This window comes from Phalacrocorax aristotelis, chromosome 2 (genome assembly GCF_949628215.1).
Source record: "Phalacrocorax aristotelis chromosome 2, bGulAri2.1, whole genome shotgun sequence".
Classification (NCBI taxonomy): domain Eukaryota; kingdom Metazoa; phylum Chordata; class Aves; order Suliformes; family Phalacrocoracidae; genus Phalacrocorax; species Phalacrocorax aristotelis.
In genome coordinates this window covers 62,372,134-62,396,132 of record NC_134277.1, presented here as the reverse complement: position 1 = coordinate 62,396,132, position 23,999 = coordinate 62,372,134, and the positions used below count along the sequence as shown (strand labels likewise).

Genomic DNA, 23,999 nt, shown 5'->3' with positions numbered 1-23,999 from the left:
TTGTCATTGTTGTTTAGTCTGGTTCTAATTCTCAAATAAGTATTCCAAAAAGACAAGGTGTTGTTTGTTGTAGTAAGAAATTTAAGGGACTTACCAGTTTTGAAACAAAACCGTAGGTTAAATATTTTTTTTATTTTGAAAATGCTTTTTATTTTGTTTTGGGGTTTGGGTTTTTTTGTTTTGTTTTGGCCATTCTCTTTCTCCCCTTAATAATTTTGTTTTCCTGCAGAAAAAGTGGGAAGGAAAGCAGACAGATATTGAATAATGAGCAAAGCATTCCCTCTTTTTTTCCGTACTGGAATCCTTTAATATTCCCTCCTCCACAGTTCAGAACTATTCTGAAGAGCAGGAAAAATGACTTATTCATAAAATATAATCAGATACTTTTTTTGGGGAAAATGAATCTGTCAAAGCCAATTTTGCTTTGAAAGATATTTTGACAGTCAACGTTGTGCCACTTGTGTGCCACTTTACTCAGTCTGGGTGTGCATGAAGCTTCCAAACTGTAGTATTCAGATAAAGGAAAATAATTAAAAAACAGTCTTTTCTATTGGCTTCTTTTCAGCTTGCCGACCTTTTCTGAAGTTATACCAGGCTATGCAACCAGTTTATACATCTGGAATATAGTAAGTCATAAGCATTTTCTTTTAAGTTCGAATTCAGGTTTTAATTCTCATGATTGCAGAATGACATAGCCTTTTTGTTTTGTTTTGTTTATTTGTACCATAACTTCTGTTTTTCTTTTTTCTCCTGTTAAGTAGTATAGGGCCAGAAAATCAAAGCCGAATCTGCATTGCTATAGACCCTGCCCAGCTTTTGAAGGGAGATATTATGGTAAGTTAATTGTATGGAATGAAAATCTAGTGCTGTGCCATTTAGTTTACAGTCTATGACCTGTTTTGCATTCTTGTAAAAAAATAAATTGAGCAAATGGTTGCAGACATACTAGAAAATAGGTTATTAAGTTATTTTAGTCATCATCCTGGAAGTTGAGCTAGAGTCCTTGAAGAAACTAGAAGGTTTTTAGGAGCTGAAACAATTGCACTCAGCATTCCCATTTCATAGCATCACCAAGTGCAGTAATGCCTGTATCAGTATTGCTTTGGGAAGTATTTGTAACTCAGCATTAAAATACCCTTGTCCTGTAGCTTGACAATTTGGCATAAAACTATATGCTGTAAAGAAAATACCTATTTCTAAATTGTTTTGGGACTCAAAAAGGTGTGATACCAAATAAAACCTTTCTGGTTCTACAAGCACATGCAATATTTAGAAAGCACATACATGCTAATATAGTGCATGTAGTTCCTGTGTGCAAAGAACAGCTATGGTTGAATTGCAGCACTATCGTTTTAAATCTCTTTGCTTTCTCCCTTGCTTGTCGTACACTGTTGTGCACAGAGAAAGTAAAGAACGATAGTTGACATGCCTTTTGATTTGTTAAACTAAAAGAACAGAAGAACATGTGGAATGAATGGTGGGGGGAAGTATTGTCAGAAAGTACTTCTGGTTTATTGTTAGTAGGTTTCAGAATGGTTTTTATGGTGTGTACTACTTTGAGAAATGTTGGACCTCAGTGTAAGGCATCCATGGTATAAGATTCTTTTTTTTCCTTTTTTTTTCCTGAAATTATCTTTTTTATTATTTTCCTCCTTCTCCGTTTCGTACTTCCCCTCCCTATTCAGTTTAGTATATTATTCTTTCTTCCTGTCACTGAAAAACAGAGAAATAATTTTTTAAATACACTGTTTACAAATTGATATACTCTGGAGGTTTTGGACAGTTTCAAATTCAGGAAGATTTGTTATTCGTCAGAGGACTGCTGGTGCCTGACGAAATGGAATAGATCATAAAATAAATCAGCCTGAGGCAAACTGAGTATGTCTCAGATGCGTGTTTAAAATGAAAAATTAGCAAATAGATCTTCAATAATGCTTACATCATTTTAAAACAGATCAACTGCATTATTTCCTCACTATTATTGGAGGTAATTCTTCTGAGCAAGCCAGCATCTTATTCAGCATGGTAGTATTTCTTAAACAAAGACTTCCCTTCAGTATTGAATATTTTTTTTTAACTACATCTAAGCAATAACATCAGTGATTTCAGGAAAAGAAAAATCTGTAGGATGCTCTACCTCAACCCCAAAAGGTTTAACCACTTGAAGTGCATGGGTTTTAAAAAAAAACTGCTTTCCTTGTCTTAGGTTTAGAGAATTTGTTAACACAATGTGAATAGTGTGGTGATACAGTACAGTCACAGCTGTTGAAAAGATGCACTGACATCTGTAAATGCATACAGGTATTTCGCAGCATATTACAGTGGTTTGCATTAATTCTTGAATATGGCATGAGAAGGTAGTGGGGTCAGAATTCTAAGTTAAGCTTAGACTTCAGTGAAAGCTTCTTGTGTATACTGAGCACTTAAAGGTGTTTTCAGTATCCTGGGTATAGATGTACACTGTTACTGATTGTGAGAGAGGCCTTATTTTTGTAAACAATTACAATTCTATATAAGTAAGTTTTACAATTCTATATAAGTAAATTTTTCAGGATATGCTCAGTTGAAATTATTCAAGGCTGTTACTTTGAATTAGAAAGAAGAAAGAAGCCAGAACTACGTAGTTCTCTGAACTGACCCAGATTCAGCATTTTTATAAACATGATTATGCAAAAGACAGTAGATTCCAAGTAAATCTAGCAACTGTGTGAAGCCAAAACTCTTGACAAGTTGGAGGATAAAGTGTACTGTTCAGGTATTTAGTATTCTGCATCTTCAGAAACTCTCATATATGATCCACATGTAAAAATAACGTGATGGTTTAAACAGAAAAAGAAGTTAGTGTTTTAACATAAAATTGGGGAAGAGTGTATATAACCTTAAAGAAGCTCTTAAATCTTTTCAAGCTTCTTTTTCCTCACATAATATAGTTAAATAGAATTATTACAGTTACTTTCAGGCTGATTATATGTTTTGGAGCAGGTTAGTTCTAATATCTCTCATCAGGGGCTCTCTTAATCTCGTTTCTGTCCATTTTTCACTTCTAGGCAAACTTGCACTTTTCATCCTATATGATGGTGGTTTGCCATTCCACAGAGTTGCTGGGCATAGTGGAGAATGATCATTTATTTATTCATTCTCAAATGAAGTAGTCTAACTGTTTCTTCCACCTTATATCTCAGTAATTTAAGGGACTGACTTATGGCCATGGTTCTAGAGAAATAATGCTGGTAGTTGTGTTGGACTGAAATGAAATAGATCCCTTCAATAGGTAGGGGTTTCTTCCACTATGTTAATTTTAGTGGGTGTAAAGCACTGTCTAAAATAAGAAGCAAATACTATTTTACCTGGTATTACCACTATGCTGTAGGGGATTCTCTTTTAAAAAAAGAAACAAACAAGCCCAAATCCTCACTTTCCGATAAAATAATGCTTACTTGTGTAGAGAATCTCCCAGCATTTATAAAGGGTTAGGCATATGTGGTTTGTGTAGAGAATACCTGAAAAAGAACTCTCTCTGGTATATGGGCTGAAATATTTCAGAAGCTGTCCTGTGCGCCTTGTATATGGCCCCACTGATTAACTTCTAGAATCTAAGGCGGCATGGGGTTACTATTCTGAAGGGTAGAGAGCAACAGCTTATGCTAGATTTTTCAAATCCTGTAGTGAGAAGAATTTAATACCTATGTTTCAATAACAACTTTCAGAAACATCCCTCATAAACCCCTACACCTTTCTTGTATTACTTGATTTTGAATAACTGTTTGCTCTTCAGTTATTCAGTATTTTCTGTGTAGAACACTTCTCAGTCTGCCCTTAAAAGTGATTTTTTTCTCTTTTTGATGCATTTCAGTAACATCTGCTTTATCATAAAATCCTGATATCATCAAGATAATATCATAAAATTTTCAGTCCTGTGGATAAAGTTACCAGAATTTTTATGTATTCCTGTAAGAATGCTGAGTGGCTTTGTATTACAGTTGACACAGAGAATTAGTTGGTAAAATATTCCTAGGTCTGTTCTAAGGGAGGATGGTGGTAGAGAGTACATGTATTGTGTTCACCTTCAGCTGCTGAAATTCACAGTAGATGTTATTTTTACAGAGTTCTGTGGAGTTGTAGCCAAGGTGTCAAAACTACTACCAACTTCCCACAGTAACATAAAACAAGATCCTATCATCACTACAGTAGGCTTTTAAAGAGTCCTAAAATAGATGTAATCAGCTTGCAGGCTTGCTTCTAAAAACTCTGCATATTCTTCAGTTGTTTTGAAATGGGTGTGCTATAATTCAGTTTTATATTAATTTGGTACTGTGAAGAAGTATGGATACAAGTCAGCATTCCAACATTGTACTGACAAATGTTGTTATTCTGAATCATAATCTACTGATTGGCAACTGATAGTGATGAAAATATTAATTATTATTTTTACACATCCAGAAATATCTTGCCTTGGGCATGTATAATTTTGAAGGATTGAATAATGCATACCCTGCTTGTTACAACATCAGAGGTGTCTGCAGTGAATTGTGCTGTGGCTGCTTTACTTAGCAACTAATGCATATACACACACACGTTTGTTCAGATTTGTAAGATATTACTTCCTGACATGTTTCTCTCTCTCCCCTTCTAGCTGAAGTGTTATCACAAAAAATACCGGTCAGCTACTCGTGATGTGGTTTTTCGCCTTCAGTTTCACACTGGAGCTATTCAAGGTCATGGCCTGGTGTTTGGCAAAGAGGATTTGGACAATGCCAACAAAGGTACTTGCCTTCTGTGGCTGGTTGGATGCATATATGTGCGGGGGTGCATGTGTGCGCCTGTATATGTGATGATCATCTTCAGGACTGGTTTTCAAAAAGGACTCTTGTTTTTTTTCCATTCCTACGTTTAGGGAAAGGGAGGCTACTTTGTGTTAGTTAACTCATAGTATGTAACACAGGTAAACCTCTAATGAGAAGAAAATCTCTTCAAGTGAGTTAACTTGTCAAAATAATTCAGATACTCCTACACAGTCCTTACAGCGTCCTCTCTCATTTGTAAAAATAATAGACTTTTGTTTAAAATGGTGACTCTGTTCATCACCATTACAGGAGAAAAGATGAGCTAAGCCGATCCCTTTTTTGGCTGGTGAAAACAGTCACACAAAGTCTGATGCTGTGTTTGTGACCTAGTCTGCTTGAGTATGGAGTTCTTTTAATATGCTTCATAATATCCAAAAATGGAGGCAAAGTTTTCAGACGCATTTGAAAATGTGTTGTGCTAGTCTTTGTATTTTCCAAATAATTACTGCAGTTTTATTTTTATGTTTATATGCAGGATTGTAATTCCCTCATCCTACGATACTAGCAAACTAAAATCAAACATATTTTCCTGCAGTGTATGGCTACACAAAAGTCCTGTGGTCAAGTATTGCAGTTTAGCCAATATAGAGAACAATTTTAGGTTGCTTCTGGGTGTGTTTTCCTATAAAAGCAAAAGCCAGCCATGTCTGTCTAGAGAGAGGTTGGGGAACTGTACTTCTGCTTTTGACTGTTCTTTAGAAGTAAACAAAACTTGAACTGACACTTACGTGGTCTTTTCTGGAGAAGGTGTGGGGCAAAGAATGTGGCTCTTTTAGAAGCAAATTGCTAAAATGCAAGTGAGAAGGGTGACAAGGGTACGTGTATTAATACCTATAGAGAATCTGGATTTCCAAGTGCCTTGGAACTGCTTTCCTGGGAGACAGCTTGCTGAAGTGCTATCCTTTGTTTTCAGATGACCGTTTCCCTGATTACAGCAAAGTGGAATTAGTGTTTTCAGGAACTCCAGAGAAAATTCAAGGTGAGTATACAGAAGAAATAATATGCTTAGTTTGAAAATAAACCACATTGAAATGTATATGTTTAAAAAAAGCCCCTATTTTCCTCTTTTATTCCACTTCTCTTGTAGAAGATGTGAAATTCAAATTTACTGTTAAAATATGTAATATAGTTACTGGTTTAATTTTGAAAAATTAACTTAAGACTTTGCATTTACTTCAGCATAGGTGTTATCAGATTTTGTTTTAAAAATGTACCAGAACAGTTGCTGATGACTAGTAGATAACATTTGCATACCTTTTAAAAACATGCATAGTATAGGTAGCTTGACCTGGCGTAAGTGGCAGCAGCAGCCTATTCCATAACCTTCTTTGGATGTTGTCATAACTGATTACATTTGCAGTGGTGAAGTTTAGACAGTCTTCAGTTTAACATAAAGGGATATACCAATAGGTCTGGTAGAAATGCTTCTGCTCTGAAGTTGGCTTGTAGGGTATATCTTGTATATTCTCCAGAATTCTATTGTAATATGTCTAAGATCATAGGTAATTATGACCTGCAATAAGAACTTAAGATCATGCTTTATATCACAGTTTAATTCTGTTAATGGATGTGTTCTTACTCATTTTATTGTGTCCCAAAAAGGATTCTGCCTGAGTCTGAATGAAAACCAAATATTCTTAATCGTATGTCTCATACATATTCCTGTTCAGTGTCCTGTGAATTGCATGTTTCCTTTGGGTTTTTTTTTCCCACCAGTTTGGTCACTTAGAAACTTGTAGTAGCAGCCAGTAAGAAGTTGGATTCTGTCCAGCTGAACATGAAGATCTCACTTAGCCTGTTGGAAAGCTGTATAAGAAAAAACAGTTCTATAAATAAAGCTGTCTAGCTTGGTCTAGTAAATGCATGAAGACAGGCCAGCTGACATGTCTGAAAAAGGATCAAATCTTTTTCAAGTCTCCCTTCCTTAGATGGCAAATCAGAGGTGTGTTCTTGGCAGGCTCCAAGTTGTTGGAAAGTAAGATTCCAAGTAATTGGAAATTTGTGTTCAATTGCTGTCTAAGAGATTAACTGGCTAGGAAGAAGAGTTCACCTTGAAATATTTATTTACAATTTCTGAAAAATGACTTTTCCATTTCTGAAAACACTATAGAATCTATCTCTAGTCCGTCCTCCTGCTGAAAGGAGGGTAATCTGAGATCGGACCAGGTTGCCCAGAGCTTTGTCCAGTCAAATCTTGAAACCTCCAAGGATGGACACTTCACAGCCTCAGTGGGCAGACTGTTCCAATGTCTGACTGTCCTCGCAGTGTATTTATTTTTTCCTTATATTGACTCTAGACTTCTCTAGATTCCATTTATGCCTATTCCTTGTTGTCCTTCCGTCTTGCTCCCACCTGGCTCTGTCTCCTCCACAGCCTTTGGGGGGCTGCTGGCAGGTCCCCACTGAGACCACCTCATCTCCATACTGAAGAAGCCCTGGTGTCTCAGCCTTTCCTCACAGGGCAAATCCTTCAGCCCTGACCACCCCGGTTGCCCTCCCCTGAACTTGCTTCACTTTATTCCGATCTTTCTTTTGTGTGGCTCAAAACTGGACACAGTGTTCTAGAAAATAACTGACATGATAAAGTTCTTAAGAATGAATGCACTTGCCAAGAAGATGAGACACCTAAATATTTAGGTAACAAACTTCATAAATCTGCCTTGTGACAAATGGCATCACAGAAACTCTACAGATGCTTCTGCCTGCATATAAAGGTAGAGGACCATAGCATTCTTGTCCATCTAATTTCAGCTATCCTTGTTTTGAAGGTTACAGTATGTGCATAACAGTCTGCTGCTTTAGAACAATTTACAATAGGGCTTACTTCTCCAGACACCGCTGAAGAGTTGATAACTGAGGATTTCTTTGTTCCCTAATCTAGATAGGGGAGCAAAGGCAAAAAGCCGATTTGATTTGTAACAATGTCAAAGCTAAGTCCAAGGTCATGAGTTCTTGCTGCCTGTGCTTTGCTTTTGAATCACTGGTCCACACGTAAATTCCTCATGGTATACATTTAAAAGCTGAATATTATCTTATGCCTTGTTAAGGGCACAAAAATGTGGGTTACTGCTGAAAATTCCAGGAACGTTTGGCAGAGCATACTTAAGCACAGTGATACACGCTGAAGGCAAGCCCAATCTCAGGTTCTGCCAAGAGGCTGGAGAATGGATGAAACAGCATAGTTGACACCTTGCGGGGGGAGCTGGGAGGGATGCAGAGTGTCAGTTTTTAGCTCTCCCTATTCAACTTTAGTTATAAATTGCTCTGGTATCAGAATTATAATCTGTAACAAAGTCTTACTTTATCATTTCTTTAGTACCATCTCTTTATAGATATTTGTGGTTTCATTCTGAAAAGCTATTTGTTTTATTGGGCCTGCCTGTAGGGCTGGATGGATCATCTGTGTTAGTTGTGTTTAGGGGCTGATCCAAGTTATCACAGCTACATCATAATCAAGGTCAAGATAAAATTCTGTCTTCTGTAATGAATTTAAGCTGGCTCATACAACCTTTCTTCCTCTATTGCTGCTTCTTGCATTTCAGAATATGGTATTGTAGTCTGGGGAGCAAACTTCTGTCAGAAGGCCACATACATATGTGCGTATATGTCATTACAGATGTGGCTATGATAATTTTTGGTCTCAAACAGATGTTTATTTTTTAGGATGTGAACACCTACAGAATGACCATGGAGTGATAGTTGATTACAATACCTCAGACCCACTAATACGCTGGGATTCCTACGAAAATATGAGCCCTGATGGGGAAGGTGAGTAATTAAGTCACATGAGACCAAGGCAAAACCGATTGCAGCTGTGCCAGAGCATTTGAATGGGAGGGAGATCTCATTTGCTTGAACCTCATGCCGCTTCAGTGATGCGTTAAGTAGCTGTTTGCCCTTCCCTATTTAGCTTTAGTGGCTCTAATGGAAAGAAAGCTGTAGGAGTTGTTTAAGAAAGATTCTGAATTGGACTGAGACACAACTTGTTGGTGAGAGTTACTTTATTATTTTTAAATTTGCTTAAATTTTTTTTCTAAAGCTTCTAGTTGAAACCCTAATATGGAATTTTAAGAACAATAAAATGATGTGGTGAGTCTGTAGCCTTCAGTACTGACAATGTTATCTGGAGTGTTGCAGGAGGTGCACTAGGCCGTAAAGTTATGGATAAACAAAGAGCAAAGGATGTGCATATTTGCATATTTACCCTCATAAATTTACCTGTTTTCGACTTGCCCTTTTATTTCTTAGATTTTTCTTCTGTCATCTGCTGATACATGCAGAAGATGAAAGCCTCCAGTAGCTGCCTTCACATTCTGACTCCAGTGTGGGTGCTTTGCTGATGCTTTGCCTGAGTGAATGTTGTGCTTTTAATAGGTATAGTTTTCCTGTAAGGACTCAGAATGTCACACCTGTGTCTGCACACCTCAGTGCACATGCAAGCCTGACATTGTGGCAAGTAAAAACATGAGAGAAGGTATTGAATGGATGCCAAAGGTTCTCATTTTTACAACTCTCCTGTCATGAAATGAGACAGAGGTAGAGCTAGGATCCTTAATTAGCTACTCCTCAGGCTCTGTTTCCATTGATTTTAATAATCTGAATTCAGTGCTGACTGTCTAATGACTACATTGGTGAAGGTTTTAGGGGCAGAGGCATACTGGGAGCTTCACTCTTTTCCGCTGCATCACTCCTGTACCAAGAGTATTTCTTAATCCACAGCAGACTCCGATCTGCAGAAAACTAGGGGAGAACAGAGGGTGGGAAGAGAACAGTCATTTGGCACTGTTACATGGGGCAGGTATAGCACTCCATAGGAAGTCACCAGAGGTTTTATAGATGGATAAGCCTGTGCAGTGTCTTTTAGAAGAAGTAACATCAGAGAGTCTGGATCTTGGCTGAAGAATATGTCTCAATTTCTACCCAGGATGTTGCCGTATCACTCGCTTCCTTCTTCCCCCCGCCCCATCCTTTCCCCTTTCCTTTGTATATACATAGTCATCAGCAAGCAATGTACTGATGTCAAGTATTTTTTAATTGCTAAGATTGATTGGATAGATGGATTTAACCTTCGCAACCCCATGCACTGCATTGTAGGTAACTACCTCAGTACAGGAAATTGAAAGCAGAGATAAATGGGTAGGCAGCACACTGCTGGAAGATACAGAACTGTATGCCGCTCATGTCTTGTGGAAGACTTGATCACAGACTGTTCACAAGTACAATTGGCTTGTTTTCCTGATGTTCAGAAGTCATATATGCCACTTAATAAGCTTTTTTATGTAAGTTGTGTACATGATATATTTTTAATTATCTGAGATATAACCTAAATAAGATGTATTAGCATAGATATTGAGAATTTCAGTGTGCATCTGCAAGAATCACTGGAGTTGAAGCTAGAGAATATACCATAAGAACATGAGATGTATCCAGATATTTTTTCTCAAGCAAATGTTTAGGAGACAGGGTGTTATCGTGTGATGCTCAATAACTGAATTCCAGGCAGAGCATTTGTCTCTGCATAGGCTGAGCAAAAGATCAGGAGGGGCTAAAGCACATACACAAGGGACAACTAGATTTTTCTCCTAAGGATGAGATCTGTGCTCAATGCAAAGGTAAGCTTAGTCTGCTGCTTGGGGTAAACATAGTTTGCTTAGGTCTTCTTTTACGTAGGATTTACAAACACCAGGACAGACTTCTTTTATTGTTACAGTGGTTCAATATTCTGCTTATGCATTAAAAAGATGTATTGAGTCCTAGTTTTCACCACAGGTGAGAGACCACTAAGGAGGAGATGCTGATTTCACATCCAGAAAGTGAGCAAAGTCAAAAACCTTAGAGTCTGAAGCCTTTAGCTAGAATCCTGAAGGCAGAGAGAGAATCTTTTCTGTAGCTCAGAAAAGACTGAGGTACAAGATGTGGTGCATTTGAAAGTCTGTGTAACAGTGGTGGTATGTCTAAGATGCAGGGAAGTCTCATACAGAGTGCCCGTTTCAGATCTACTCCATGTTAAGTTAAACTCCTAGCCTTTTGTAGGAACGGGTCTTCAAGGTTTTATTTGTACCTGTTATCCCACAGGAATTTCAGTAGGAATAATGTAAGATGTGAGTGTGACAGATGATTCCTGTATTACAGTTATACACCTTTTTGTTATTTTCAAAAATGTGTGCCTATGAAATTCCAGATCAAGGTGGCCAGGAAGGCTACAGAACTTTGAAATGAACAGGATTTGCTTTGTAGGTATACGTGTGTGGAATGGTTATTTCCAAGCTGATGAGTTAAAATGGAAATTAGAGGTGAACAAGAAGGCAGTGTGTCTCTCTTGAAATCCTACACCTATTTGGCCATGTTACCAAAAGAACAAAAGATGAAAGGACATGATAAAAGAAAAATGTACCCAAAGTATCTGGGTTTGTTGGCATGTTATGATATTGCAGAGAGAAGCAATTGCCTTTTAATTGATCCTGAACCCTTTGATGGTAATGAAGTTGTGTACATTTGTGTTGAATATAGCCAGGCTTTGGACAGTTTCCTCGCTGGATTTAGTTCCTTATCCCTCATTCTTTACAATATAGGAATTCTGGCAATTGTAAAGCAATAAATAATTTGAATTTCTTCTCATAAATACTGTTTCTCTTCAGATCTCTTGGCAAGTGTCTCTTGCGTATTGCATGAATGGTCCTCCATAATAGACTGAAGATTTAATTAAATTTCTAATTCTAAGTTTGTATCAGATTTCCTCCTCCTTGAGCAGCACATTAGCACAGAGATTTCTGTTACACTGATTTAAAACTATGCAGTCAAACACAGGATTTGGAACCACAAGAATCAGAAGGTCTTCCTCCTGCCATGTAGAAGTCTGCAATAGTTGCCATTGGTTTTCTTGTGGTTTTAAAGTCATGGTATTCGTCAAGTCTTGTGTGTGTTTCGTGGGCAGGAACACAAATGACTTTTGATCTTGCTGAGTACTCTTTTTTTTTTTTTTCTTCTTCTTCTTTCCTTAAGGCATCACTTACCATACAATAGTTGTATATGGATTTACAAAATGTAGCTTATTTGTTGCAAAATAGCAAGTTGACCACAATGGTATACCACCTGTGGCCACTAATGAGTAGTATCTTCTGCTATGTCAAGAGATCGAAATGTGTCCCAATTCCTCTTGATGATCATGTTTTTCAGTTTATAACTTGGATATTGTAGCTTACATACTTTCAGCCACACTTCACTGTCTGTTCCTTTTGATTGCTAAGTCATATGCTTCTCCTTTATATTTAGACTGATTTGGGGATTGGGATTGTTCATGATAATATTTTGGGAGTAGTCTGATGTGATGGACTAAACTAGTGTAGCCTTAGTAGCTATTGTTATCATTAAAAACCAGTAATTATGGCTTTTGGGTCAGGGAGAGAGGGAGTAGTGATAAACGAGTGTGAAGTATTTTCTATGGAAATAGAAGGTTGAAAGAAACAAGTAATCCCTTCTGAAAAACTTGTCATATGCTTTACACTTACTAATCTCTCTCTCCCCCCTCCCCCCTCACCCCCTCCCAAATGACAACTAGTTTTGAAAAAAGCTTTCCCCTGACTGGAGGGAAGATAAAAAAAGAAAAAGGTTTGTCTTGTCTTTTGTAGAGGTGTTTTGGGTTTTTTGTTTGTTTGTTTTTCTTTAGTTCTCAGTGATAATTTTCAGGATTAGTACTTGCCATAGTGAGTAAGAGATACTATCGTTAAAACAAACATTTCCCTCCTGCTGAAAATGCAAGTCTCCTTTTGGATAGGAACCATCAGTTTATGTTGAATCCACTCTGAGTAGTACAGAAAATAAAATAAGAGATATTAAAATAAAAATTAAATGTATTGCCAGAGAGCAGAAACTCATTTTGATAAAGAAGGGGAATAATTGGAAGAAAAAATGACTGTTGCTGTTCATTTTGGACTGTCTATGACTGCTTTATCTCAGGTTTATTCTAAGTATCCCGATCGCATGCGAAGATTAATCTAGAGAGAAATTGCATCTACCAGGAGTGAACAACTCTGTCTTAAGACGATGACTGTGGCATGTGTGTGACTGGGATGCTATAACTGCCATTTGTGTGTGCAGCATTCAGCTAGTAGAGATATGGGAATTTTTTTTTTGTTTTGCTTTGCTTTTTTTTAATAAAGACAACTGGTAAGCATCAAAGGTTGTAGCTGACCAAAATAGCATTTATTTTAGTTTGTCTGAATTCAGTGGATTGGCAACAGAAATGCACCTGGTTCTCGTTCAGTGTTCCATTTAAAGAAATTTCACTTATTTTAACAACCACTGTATCCCTCTGCACTCTTTTGTCTGCCAGCTCTACAGTCTGTGGAAAGAAAAGAACATATGCTCGTGTGAGAAATTGCTTTTAAAAAGACAAGAGGACTTTCAGCAAGTTTTTACAAGGCAGGAACTTAAGTATCTTTCTCAACAGAACCTTGCTGCTTTTTTCCTAGCAAAGTGGGTTTGCTTGCTTAACAGTGTTTGATAATTAGAAAAGAAACAACTTTAGAAATAAAAGGATGTTTTTAATTCAAGCCAAATAGGGTAGGGCTGAGTGAATCCAAATTGCTATACATGAAGAGTGTTGCTTTAAAAATTTCCTGTACAAATGTACATTCTGTACAAATGTAACTGTAATCAACACCAATTAGTCAAAAATTGCCAAATATTTATAAACTGGTTTGCTTCTGCTCTTTTACTTTTCATTAAAGGAAAGTATCTGAGAAGTGTCTCCAGGTAAGAAATAATCGGCATTCTGGTATGCACCCATGTCATGTGATTAGCTGGGATGTTTGACTTTTATTGAAATTTTTTCTCCTCTTCAACCCAAAGTAAATAGCTATTCAACAGGGAGGTGCCCTCTCATGTAGTTAAACACTTGTTTTCCCAGAGGGCCCCTTCAGTATTGCAAAACTCAAGGGCTGAGGCAAAATTGCTTGGCTTTGGTACCTTAACAGGAATGCAGATGCCTACCAAAGACAACAGTAGGTTTGATGCTGTTTCTGGTGAGTGAAGCTGAAGGATAAATTGGTAGTGAATAAATGGTAATTCCAGCTTTTAGTCACCAGCTGGATGCAGTATTCTTTGTTGCAAGACACCTTTTCATCCCTACCTTCTAACAAATCTCTCTTTGTCTCAATTTCCCTTCTTTCTATTTGATAGTAAAAATAGAAACATCTATAGAAAATGGAAAAATTTACCCTATAAAATGCTGCCAGCTTGAAACCGTATCTGAAATGCCTTGGAGTTTCTGCCTTTATTTTCCTCTGAGGAAACTTAGGTCTTCCATTTCTTGAAGCCTTGTATATATTTTTTTTATATATATGTAATTTAAAATAGGTTTGTCGTCTTAATCATGAGGCTGACAATGAGTTGGAGATGAATTAATATAAAATGGTTTCTTTTATGTGTTAGTAATACTGAATGCAAACATGAGATTACAAGGTTTCATTTCTACTTGTGCAACAATAAGGTAATTCACTCCTTTAATACAGCATTGACTGTAACAATACTGTGGCTTAAATATTTTTTTTTAGCTCAATATGTTAGGGACTAAATATAAGTTCATGCAGGTGTTTTCAAGATTGTGCTTGATTAGCTAAGGTTGCTCTGGACTGTAATCTATTTTCATCTTTTGTGGGGTTGGGGGTTTTTGGTTTTTTGTTTGTTTGGGGTTTTTGTGTTTTTGTTTATCAAAAAAAGTATTAAGAGTATTTTGGATAGGTCAGTTAGGAGCCTACAGTTAAGGGCACTCATGGGCCAGCCTCTTAAAGGATTTATTGATTCAAAGTGACTTTTTTTGGCTCATTTTTGAAGTGTATTTCTTAATATGCACTGAACACCTATTTGAAAGTCTTGAGTGTTTACTTAACTGCTAAGCTAAGCTCCAGAACTTGGCCTGTCAAGTTCTGTTGAAAAATATTTTTTTTTCCTTTTACCCAAATATGTGAGCTTATTGATAAGGCAGCATCTGAAGCGAGGAATTGTGTGCATTTTACTTAGTGCACTGGGACACTAATTTTCCTAGGTACCATTTGTCAGTTATGCTGAGTTTAAATTTATCTCAAATAAAAACAGAACCCCCCCCCCCCAAAAGCTAAGCGCCAGAGAGGGATGATTATACCTGAGATAAATATTGAAAATCTTATGTCTGAAAACAAGAAAAGATTAGAAGCAAGGTTCCCTAGGCATTTACCCTAAGCCCCTGGTTTTTTTCCATTAACCTCCTGCCTTTGCCTGTACTTCCCTTTCTCCTTCTCATGAATTCTTTTGCCCTTAATTCTTTGTCAGCTCCTACTTGTATATTCTTCTGTAGCTTTTCTGCCTTTCATTCTGCGAAGCTTGTTTGAGCACACTTGCTTCCACACCTCCTAGTATTCAATGTCTTTAACAGTGCACGTTGCACATGACAAACACTTTCAAAGCTACTGCAGAGCCAATTATTTGCTTTCAAAAAAAAAAAAAAGTATTTTAAATGTCCTCCAATTGATTTCTGTCCTCTCTCAGTAATAGGCAGTGTTTGTTACCCCAAGGTTGTTATTCACTAGCCCTTTGTAATGAAAACCTTTGAACTTTTAGACCCAAGGACCACAGGGTGAAATTTGAGTAGTATAATAGATGTTTATGGTACATTCAGATATCTTTTGCAGTTCTGTTTTTATAAGACACTGCAAAAGGCCTCTCCAGCAGAAGAGGATGCAGACAGTAGAAACTCAGAGGAGGGTACACATGTGACTGTGGCTAGCATTCTCTCTTCTCCTTCCTATATTCTCTATGTATTGCCCAAAGACCATTATCTTGGGGCCAGGTAACGCTGCTTTTTCAAGCAAGTCTTTCTTTGCCTAGCTTATTTGGGTTCTTGAGCAGGCTTGCATTTACCTTTAAGCATGTGCCTGTTTCTTAGTGATGTCAACTACAGTCTATGGTTAATTTAAACACTAATAACAAAATCAATATTTCCCTCCACGTACAGATACTACAGGAGAAGCCTCTTCACCCAATCTTACAACCTGCTTAATGACCCAGGTTGAATAGAGAGTCCTGAAAGGCAAACCTCTGCCACAGGTGTGTGTTCCTTACCTGCACCAGCTTTCTGAACAACTCCTTTCTCTTGTGAAGGCAATAGGGCATCCCACCTTGTTTGGCTTATTAGACAAAGAAAAATAACCTTCATGATAGTGTAGGTATTGGACATCTTGTTTTTTTTTTTTTCCTGTAACACCTTACTTGCTTGAGAGGAAAATTAGCGTGGCATCATCAGGTGTTGAAAGTATAACTGGAAGAAACAAACCAAAATGCCTTAGTACAAATTCAGATTTGGTGCTTGTTTGTTCTGTGACTTTCCTAAGACCAGAAAGAGAAGCAATTAAGTCCTCTCTCTGTGCCTGCACCCAAGCACGTGTACACTGGACTACCTTGTGCCTCATGCTTTCTTTGGGAGTGTTCAGTCCAGTAACCAATGAAAATGTGAACAGAGGGCATCATCAGTCAGGGTGCCATTTGTGCAAAACATAAGAAGTCATGCTGTCTCTTAAATGAATGCATGTACATGACTGAACTCATGATTCATGATGCTGAATTCATGACAACCTCCAAATGGCAAATCTCTGGGAAGGCTTACAAAACAAAAGACAGACTTCAGCATGAAAGTGGTCGGTGTTTCTTGGGTATTTTTAGGCCACCATAAAGCAATAGCAATCCTTTTTCTGGTAAACTCCTGAAGTAATCAGATTGTTCTCAGTGACTGTTCCTGGGTTTGGGTTCAATTACTGCCCATTTTGCTAGTCCTTGAACATCATGCACCTTGCCTTTTTTGGCTATATTCCTTTCTCAGTGACTGTCTCCTCCTGGTGCTGCTTCAGGGTTTCAGCTAGCCACTACACCACTCCCTTCATAAGACAACTAATGATTTTGTCTCCCCATTGGCAAGCATGTTCTGTTGATTAGAAAGGCCTGATGAGTTTCTGCTTACAGCTTGTGCAAAACATTTTGTGTTGTTATGGAGTTGTTCTGGTCAGGAAGGCTTGGCTCTATGATGAGTGTTGTTTTTTGAAGGAGGGCTCTCTCAGTAAATTGGGCATGGATTACTGTTGGGATTGTCCTGGAACTGGCACTTTTTTGAGAGACTGGCACAATGGTTAATGAAACATATGTGTTAGTTTGTGCAGTTGAATAGATGCAGCAGGTAGAGAAGAACTGAGGACTCTTCCTGGAAAGGTTCCTGCAGCAAGCATCTTCTGCCAATAGTGGTTCTCATTAGTGAACCATAGAAGGATGTGTAGAGATGTTTTTTCACCTTGCATGTGTTTCCAAAGTGGTGCTAATATGTGCACAAACATTTCATCTATGTGCTGGTGGTTTTTATTTTTCTTTGGAAAAGAGCAGAATGAAAGGTGAGCCCTTCTGGGTCCCACAACTTCTGATTTCAATGTCTCATTTTTAAGAGCTACCTGTTGTATTTGATAGTCTTTACAGAATGAAGCATATCACTCTGCCCTTTCAGTACTCTAAATCACAGGTGCTTCTGATAGTAAAATGTGGTTGAATAAATTCCTCCAAACCATGAGATAATGAATTTTTTAAAGTGACCAACAGCAGAATGTTAGCTGTATCAATAATAGCAGCAGCCTTTAGTGCCATCAGCTGTAGTATTTTGGTAGTTTTCAGTGGCACCTGGTAGTTGCAAGTGAAGCTTTGCTAAAGGTAGTACACTTGTTATTCATGGATCAATCCTGGAAAGTTGTCCAGGGAATCTCTACCCAAGCTCCAGCAGTTTCACTTGTTGAGTGTTAAATGTTTATCTGTGCTCCCTTCTATTTAAGGCTTAAGTTCTTTGCAGAGTTTTCCATGAACATCAGAGAGCTTTGGGTCAGACTGCTAAGCAATAAGGGGAAATGGAGAGATGGGGAAGACTTTAGGTCTGCATGCATATTGATGATACCTCCTCTAGATTCTGCTTTCAGACATGGACACTAACTGAATGCTGAGGAAGAGCAGTTAGTTCAAACTCCTTCCAAACTGAACAGAAGGAGGCAACTTCCAGTACGCAGAGGGAAGGTTTTTTGTCAGAACCCAAGCCTACTTCTTATTGTGGACATCATCTCTCTGACTGTGAAAGCAAAAGTTGCATTACTATGGGTCTTCTGTATTGTTCTCTCCTGGAGTCTATCAATACATAAACATGTTGCCTGCTGAAAGGGCAGGTCTTTTTTTTCTTGCTAGGCACAGGTGGAAGCACTGTGGCATAAGCCTTCATTTCAGTTTCTGAAATGGCCCTGGGCACTGAGCTGGGTCTCAAGTAGTGCAGGCTAGACTATGTCTCTGGGTTCTTCATATTCTATATTGTTTCTCTATCTTATTCTGGACCTTGAAGAATGTTTCCTAATCTGTTACCTGTTTAACAGACTTGCTAAAATTCTGAAGCTTATCTTGCATTTCTGCATCGAGCTATTCCTTATGTTCCTTTTAGTAAAGATGCATAAAGTATTCTTTGTAGGAAGAACCTTTGTTTCTAAGTCATAGACATGTTAGAAATTTTCCACCAAAACGACATACTTTATTATGTTAGTATGTGCTTGTATTGAGCATATGTAGATCATCTTCAAATACTCTTTTTTGAGAAGGATAAATGCTATAATTATTATCATATAAGGTTACTATATATTACTTCTACTATTGCTGTAATACTTGAAAATAAGACACCAGTTTCTTGAGTTCCAGTGCAAAACCCTCTAAGTTTAATTAGTAAGTTAGGAAATCAAAGAACTCTGCTAAATGTATCTGTGCCTTAGCTTCTCTTTCTGATATGTGGACTTGCTTAGAAACACTTGAAGATCAGTTTATTGAAAGCACCATAGAGTGATGGAACAATTTTATTAATAATGGTAGTACTGTTAAATTACATGTCCCATACTCAACAGAAGGAGGAAATGCATTATGTATACCTCTTAGCCCTTTTAAGCCCTTTTTTTTTTTTTTTTTTTTTGCTGTGGTCCCATACAGTTTTCAAAAAACATGTGATGCCATCAGTGTTTTTCTGCTGCTTCACCTTTAATGACCATAACTAATTTTTGGTGGAAACCTAACGGTATAGTTAAAGAAAAGCCATGACTCAAGGAGAATGTGCTGTTTCAGCTGTAAGGAAGAATAATTGTGAATTCTGAACTTCAACATTTGGAGTACACACTTGCAAATTAATGGAGTGTTCCTGAAGATGGGCTTTGTTTTTGGAATGAATGAAAGGAAATAGTTTCACATAGTTCAGTGACTTTGTAATGCCCTTAAACTTTGCTTAGTGTTTTGTACTTGTGGCAATGTTTCTGTACCATGATATTTTGTTATTCTTTTGCTGGTTATCCAAGCACAAGCTGCTTAACTTTAAGTCTATGCTTAAATGACTGAGAAAAGTTTGCAGAAGTAAAAACAAAATGTCACAATAGACACTATCTTCTGTATATCGTGTTGCAGTAATAAATGTATCAGTAAGTTCTTTGTACTTTGGATCATGGCACAAGTATTATTTTCTTTTGATCCCATGTGGGCAAAAGTGGGGCAATAGTAGTATTCTAAGGGTGAGTTTGTGCTGGCTGGCTCTGCCCATGTTCCATGCTGGCTGGACAGCAGCCAGGCTCTGGTCTAGAAGCTGTACTTTGTGAGGCAGGTTTTTTTCTTACTCCAGAGTACTTGCAAAATCATTAAAGTATAAATGTGATCCTTTTGAATGGCTGGGAAATATGCATTAGCATTTGCACAGCATAAAGATTCTGTAGGGTCTTGAATTCCCTCTCCTTTGCTTCTTAAAAGATTCAAGGTTAAAGGGCTTCATGTGAGCCTGAGGGTCCTGCTTGTTAGTATTTTGCTAACAGCAACCCCCTCAGTTGTTTTCCTTTCAGACTGTTTATTCAGTTTTTGTTTTTCTGATACATAGCTTGTTTTCTTCAGCCTCCTTTATTCTTCTGTTAGAGTCAGGGACTTGAGAAGCATAGCAAACCAAACAGCTTCCTGATGACTTAGTTACTGCTATTTCATGTTGGAAAACTAGTTCTTTAAAATGGAATGCCTAGATGGACATCAGCATTTGCTTGGATGTCTTGGATAGTCAGAGGAAGGAAAACCAGTGGTAGACGGTTGCTTCATACCTTTTTCCTTTCTTTCCAGTCCATTTTTTTATCCTCAAATCGTAATTCTCTAAAAACTCTCTAAAAATGTATTAAAGGATTGCCAGATGAATGTTTATGAACCAGGAGTTTATCTTGCTGCCTTGGATCAGTTCACCAGATCAGGACCTGCGCCACAGCAGTTTTAGGTCTCGAAATTGTAGAAAGTGACACGATTGAGCAATGCAAAGGTCTAAGATCATACAGATTCACAATGCTGATCCATATCTTTTTCCCCAAAACTTTTGATCAGTTTCTTATGATCAGTTCATCTGCATGACCCTTTCCCTGCCACTCTGTGCCAGACCAGGTATCATATGTACTTGCAACAGTCAGCATAAAAGCTTTGAAGAGGTATATATTGTAGCCTAGTTTACCGAGTTTAAATGTTCCATACCTGAACTGGACCAGACTGGCACACCCAGTAATCCAATAGTCCTCAGATGTGTGAAAATTCACATAACCAGAAGTAGTCAGTACTACAAAGGCTGATATGCCCCAGAAAGCCTGGAACTGATAACAGCATCAGCAAAACCGGTTGAGTAATACAAATGGAGAACACATCTATGGATAGGTTTAATCTGTAGTTATACAGGGCTTGCTTGAGTTCCCAAAGCATTCATGTGATTGTGTGGAGCACCACTAAGGCTACCTAGAACAATAAAATTTCAGCAGCATGGTGATCTGTCTGAATGAATCTGTTGCACGTAAACTATCCATAGGATAACTTAATTTATGCAGATCTGCTTTTACCTTGTCCAGATTTCTTGTGGTAATCCAGCTAGTGCAGGTGTCAGTGTTGAGCCTCTGCCTGCATTCAAGCATGCTGAGTACTAGTGGTCCAAGATCACCAGTGTGCACGTGCAGTGCAGACTTATGAAGGAGCAGAAGAGGCCTGTAATTGAAGCAAGGAATGCAGCTGGGTTTTTTTCCCCACAGAAAACCAAAACGCAGTGAGACCGAAACTAAATTTGCATCTTAAGTGAGTGTCATCAGCTTGCTTCAAGAGTTTTGAATATATCTCTCTGCTTCTTTGGGTATCTTCAAGGCAGATGTTGGAAGTTTCCAGCTTACAAGCAATTCTGCTTTGTCCCAGAGGAGAGGGAGAGTTCTCTGGTTCTGCGGAAATATTGCCAGCATAGCTTGTGTTGTGTGGTTTGTGTTTTTTTTTTTTTATCAGAGTCCTGACTGGTTTCATGTGCAGCCATTTACTGATTTGCAAGAAACACAACATTTGAACAGGAAAGCGTGTACTTTCTGAATTAGGTTTGAACTTAACTTCTAGCTCTTTCATAAGTGATGAACAGGTAGGTGTCTCTTGTAGATGCAAGAGCCGCTTTTATCCTTTGTTCAACTGGGAAGTCACTAAAGTGTTGACAGTCCCTGAAACAGAAAAATGAATGTGTCTGGGGGCATGGCTGTCTGGTGGTGATGCATGCATACATTTGTAATAATGTTTAGAGCAAAATTTGTGGGCTGCTGTGTGGTGAGATACAGCTGTCATTAAAGGAGGAACCAACAGGCTCACTCCAGCTAGTTTGAGCTGATTCATTCTAGAGACAGAGAAGGAGTCAAAGCCTGCTGGGGTTTGCGAGCTTGAGATCAGCAGCTGCTACATAAAAATAAGCGTTATCGCTGCAGGGCTTCCAGAAAGCTTTTCTTGCCTGAGAGCTCCCAAAATATACAAATTCTTGAAGACTTGGATGAGAGTGGCTGACTTGATCGTTCATTGTGGAAGAACAGCATTTTCTAAAGGCTGTTTGTTTTAGGAAAAAGACATCAAAAGCAAGGAAATGTAAGTGTGTGGCTAAATGATCTGGGAGCTGAAACTCACTCGGCTTCACTGGGATATTGAAACAGACTAAGAAAAGAACCACTGTAAGGAAATAGCTTGTAGACTGAATTACCTTTTCAGTCAACACATTTCCACTCCTCCTTGGCTCCAGGAGTTCAGATTTCATTGAACCTGATTGTCCCCTCAGGCTCCTCCCACGTGTTTACATTTTCATTTGCTTTTTCTGGCTGATACAAGTCTCATGCTTCTTTAGCAAGACCATTTACCTCCAGGAGCAGGAACAGCAGCTGCAGCTCAAACAGCAGGAGTAGAGACATTTCTTGCCTTTTTAAGCTGGGGTGTTTGCCTTAACTCTGACTTTCCTCTGTGCAGGGTTTTGCTTAGAGAATATTAGCTGATTTAAATGAGCCAATGATTGACTATTGCAGAAAGTTCCTGATCGTGCCTAGTAAAGAGGTAAGAAGCTTTATTGTGGTTCAGGAGCTGGAAATACAAACCATGTGTATTTCTGTATGAATTTTAAAAGAATTATATGGGAAGAGTTTGCAAGGAATGAGGGCCTGTGTGTGTTAGGGAGGGAGAAAGGAAAAGACAAGCACACATAAAAAGATTTAACTTTGAAGGAATGCAGCTCTGGACTTGTCCAGGTTTGCCTGAAGGTAGAAATATTTATTTATGAGGTTGAAAAAAATAATCCAGATCTCCTGTAATGTTTCCTGCTGCAACACGAACAAGGGTACAGTGTGCAAAGGTTTGTGTATTTGCAACTTACTTCTTTTTGTTCAGGTGGACTGGGTCAGAACAGCTCTTGCTGAATTTGTGGTATATGTGTTTACCTAGCTGGCTTGCATTTGTATGTGTTTTCACAAGTGGTGAATGGACGGGGGAGCTGTGGGGACAAGTCAAAACACTGAAAGACTGAAACCTCTTTTTAACTTACAAGCCTGCCTTTGGGTATTTGGATTTCAAGGAGGAAAGTGCCAGGAAACACGGGCTTGGAAGGAAGCCACTGAATTTGGTATGTGTTGGTATTTAAACCCCTAATTTTTATAAAAGTTGCTCTTTGTGTATTAGGTACGGGAGTTGAAAATACACACATACCTTTTGCTCTGACGCTTTAATTTATAAAGAGTCCCTGATACTGGTGGGGGGGTGTGTAATTCAGATTCAGTGTGGGAATTCTGTCAAGCTTCAGCCTGGGCAGATCAGTGACTTGGAACCGCTCCTGGGAAGGGAGGTCAGGCTGAAAGAAAGTGGGCCCCTTCAGTTTGGTTAACTAAATTCCAGCATCACTTAGGTCTGCACTGTTGTGAACTTCCCTTGTTTTTTGACAGCTGCGTTGCTCCCACGGAGTGTTGCTTCCTTGCAAAAAATGAGAGCAGAGATTGAGTTGTGCATTGAGATGAGGTATCGAATGCTTAAGGCTTCCGCAATACCATTACTTAGCAAGGTGCACAGAATAAAATTTTGCATTACTAGTATATATTCCTTATTTTCTTTGGTCAAAAATGTTCCCTCCCTATATGAATAGCTTCACTTTTGCAATTAAGTTGTATCACTTCTTGGGGGAAAATGTGGATGAAGACCAGAGTAAAGTGAACTCCGAAAGTCTCTAGTGCAGAGGTGTTCCAAAATTATGGTCTAGAAAAAGGTAGAATGTGAAGGTGGTGTGTAATATGAGAACAACAACTTCAAAACCTTGTGTTTTGAAGTTGTATAGTATATTTCATTTGGCCTGGTCTTATGAACCAATAAGCCATATATACATAGTTTTTATATATTTGTGTCATTTATATAGAGAGCTTGTACATAAAATAGTGTACATATATGTATACACATGAATAAAATTCTAAATCTTGTATTTCTTTTGACTGTTTGCATCTTCCCTACTATGATATCATTGAACCTTTGGAGATGGATTTGTGGTGGTTGTTTCCATTTAAAATAAGTCATGTCTAAGTATTCCCTGGGTTACTCTGGTTCAGAAATGTATCTCAGTCTGCACAGTATATTTGGGTAAAAGCCCTGATGTATTACATGTGCTCTATAAATGCTGACTCTGTCAACAGAGTGTGATACCATATATTTAATTCCCCCCCAGGCAGAAGTGCTGTATCTTAAAATTATGATTTTTGCCTTATACAACATTTCATATTCCTTTTAAACCAAGTTAGGAGGGAAAAAATT

At 38.1% G+C, this 23,999-nt stretch overlaps 1 protein-coding gene across 10 annotated transcripts in view; it reads left to right on the top strand.

The window, feature by feature from the left end:
* The window catches only part of TNS3 (tensin 3), a 238,425-nt gene that overhangs the window by 135,286 nt on the left and 79,140 nt on the right, over nt 1–23,999 (top strand). For 8 of the 10 annotated variants that reach the window (XM_075083811.1, XM_075083812.1, XM_075083808.1 and 5 more), the window contains 5 exons: nt 566–626; nt 759–834; nt 4,634–4,763; nt 5,758–5,823; nt 8,508–8,612. In XM_075083811.1, coding sequence (XP_074939912.1) covers nt 566–626; nt 759–834; nt 4,634–4,763; nt 5,758–5,823; nt 8,508–8,612 — 438 coding nt within the window. The remainder of the gene's footprint in view (nt 1–565; nt 627–758; nt 835–4,633; nt 4,764–5,757; nt 5,824–8,507; nt 8,613–23,999) is intronic. The other 2 variants (XM_075083809.1, XM_075083817.1) reach the window with 1 other exon arrangement.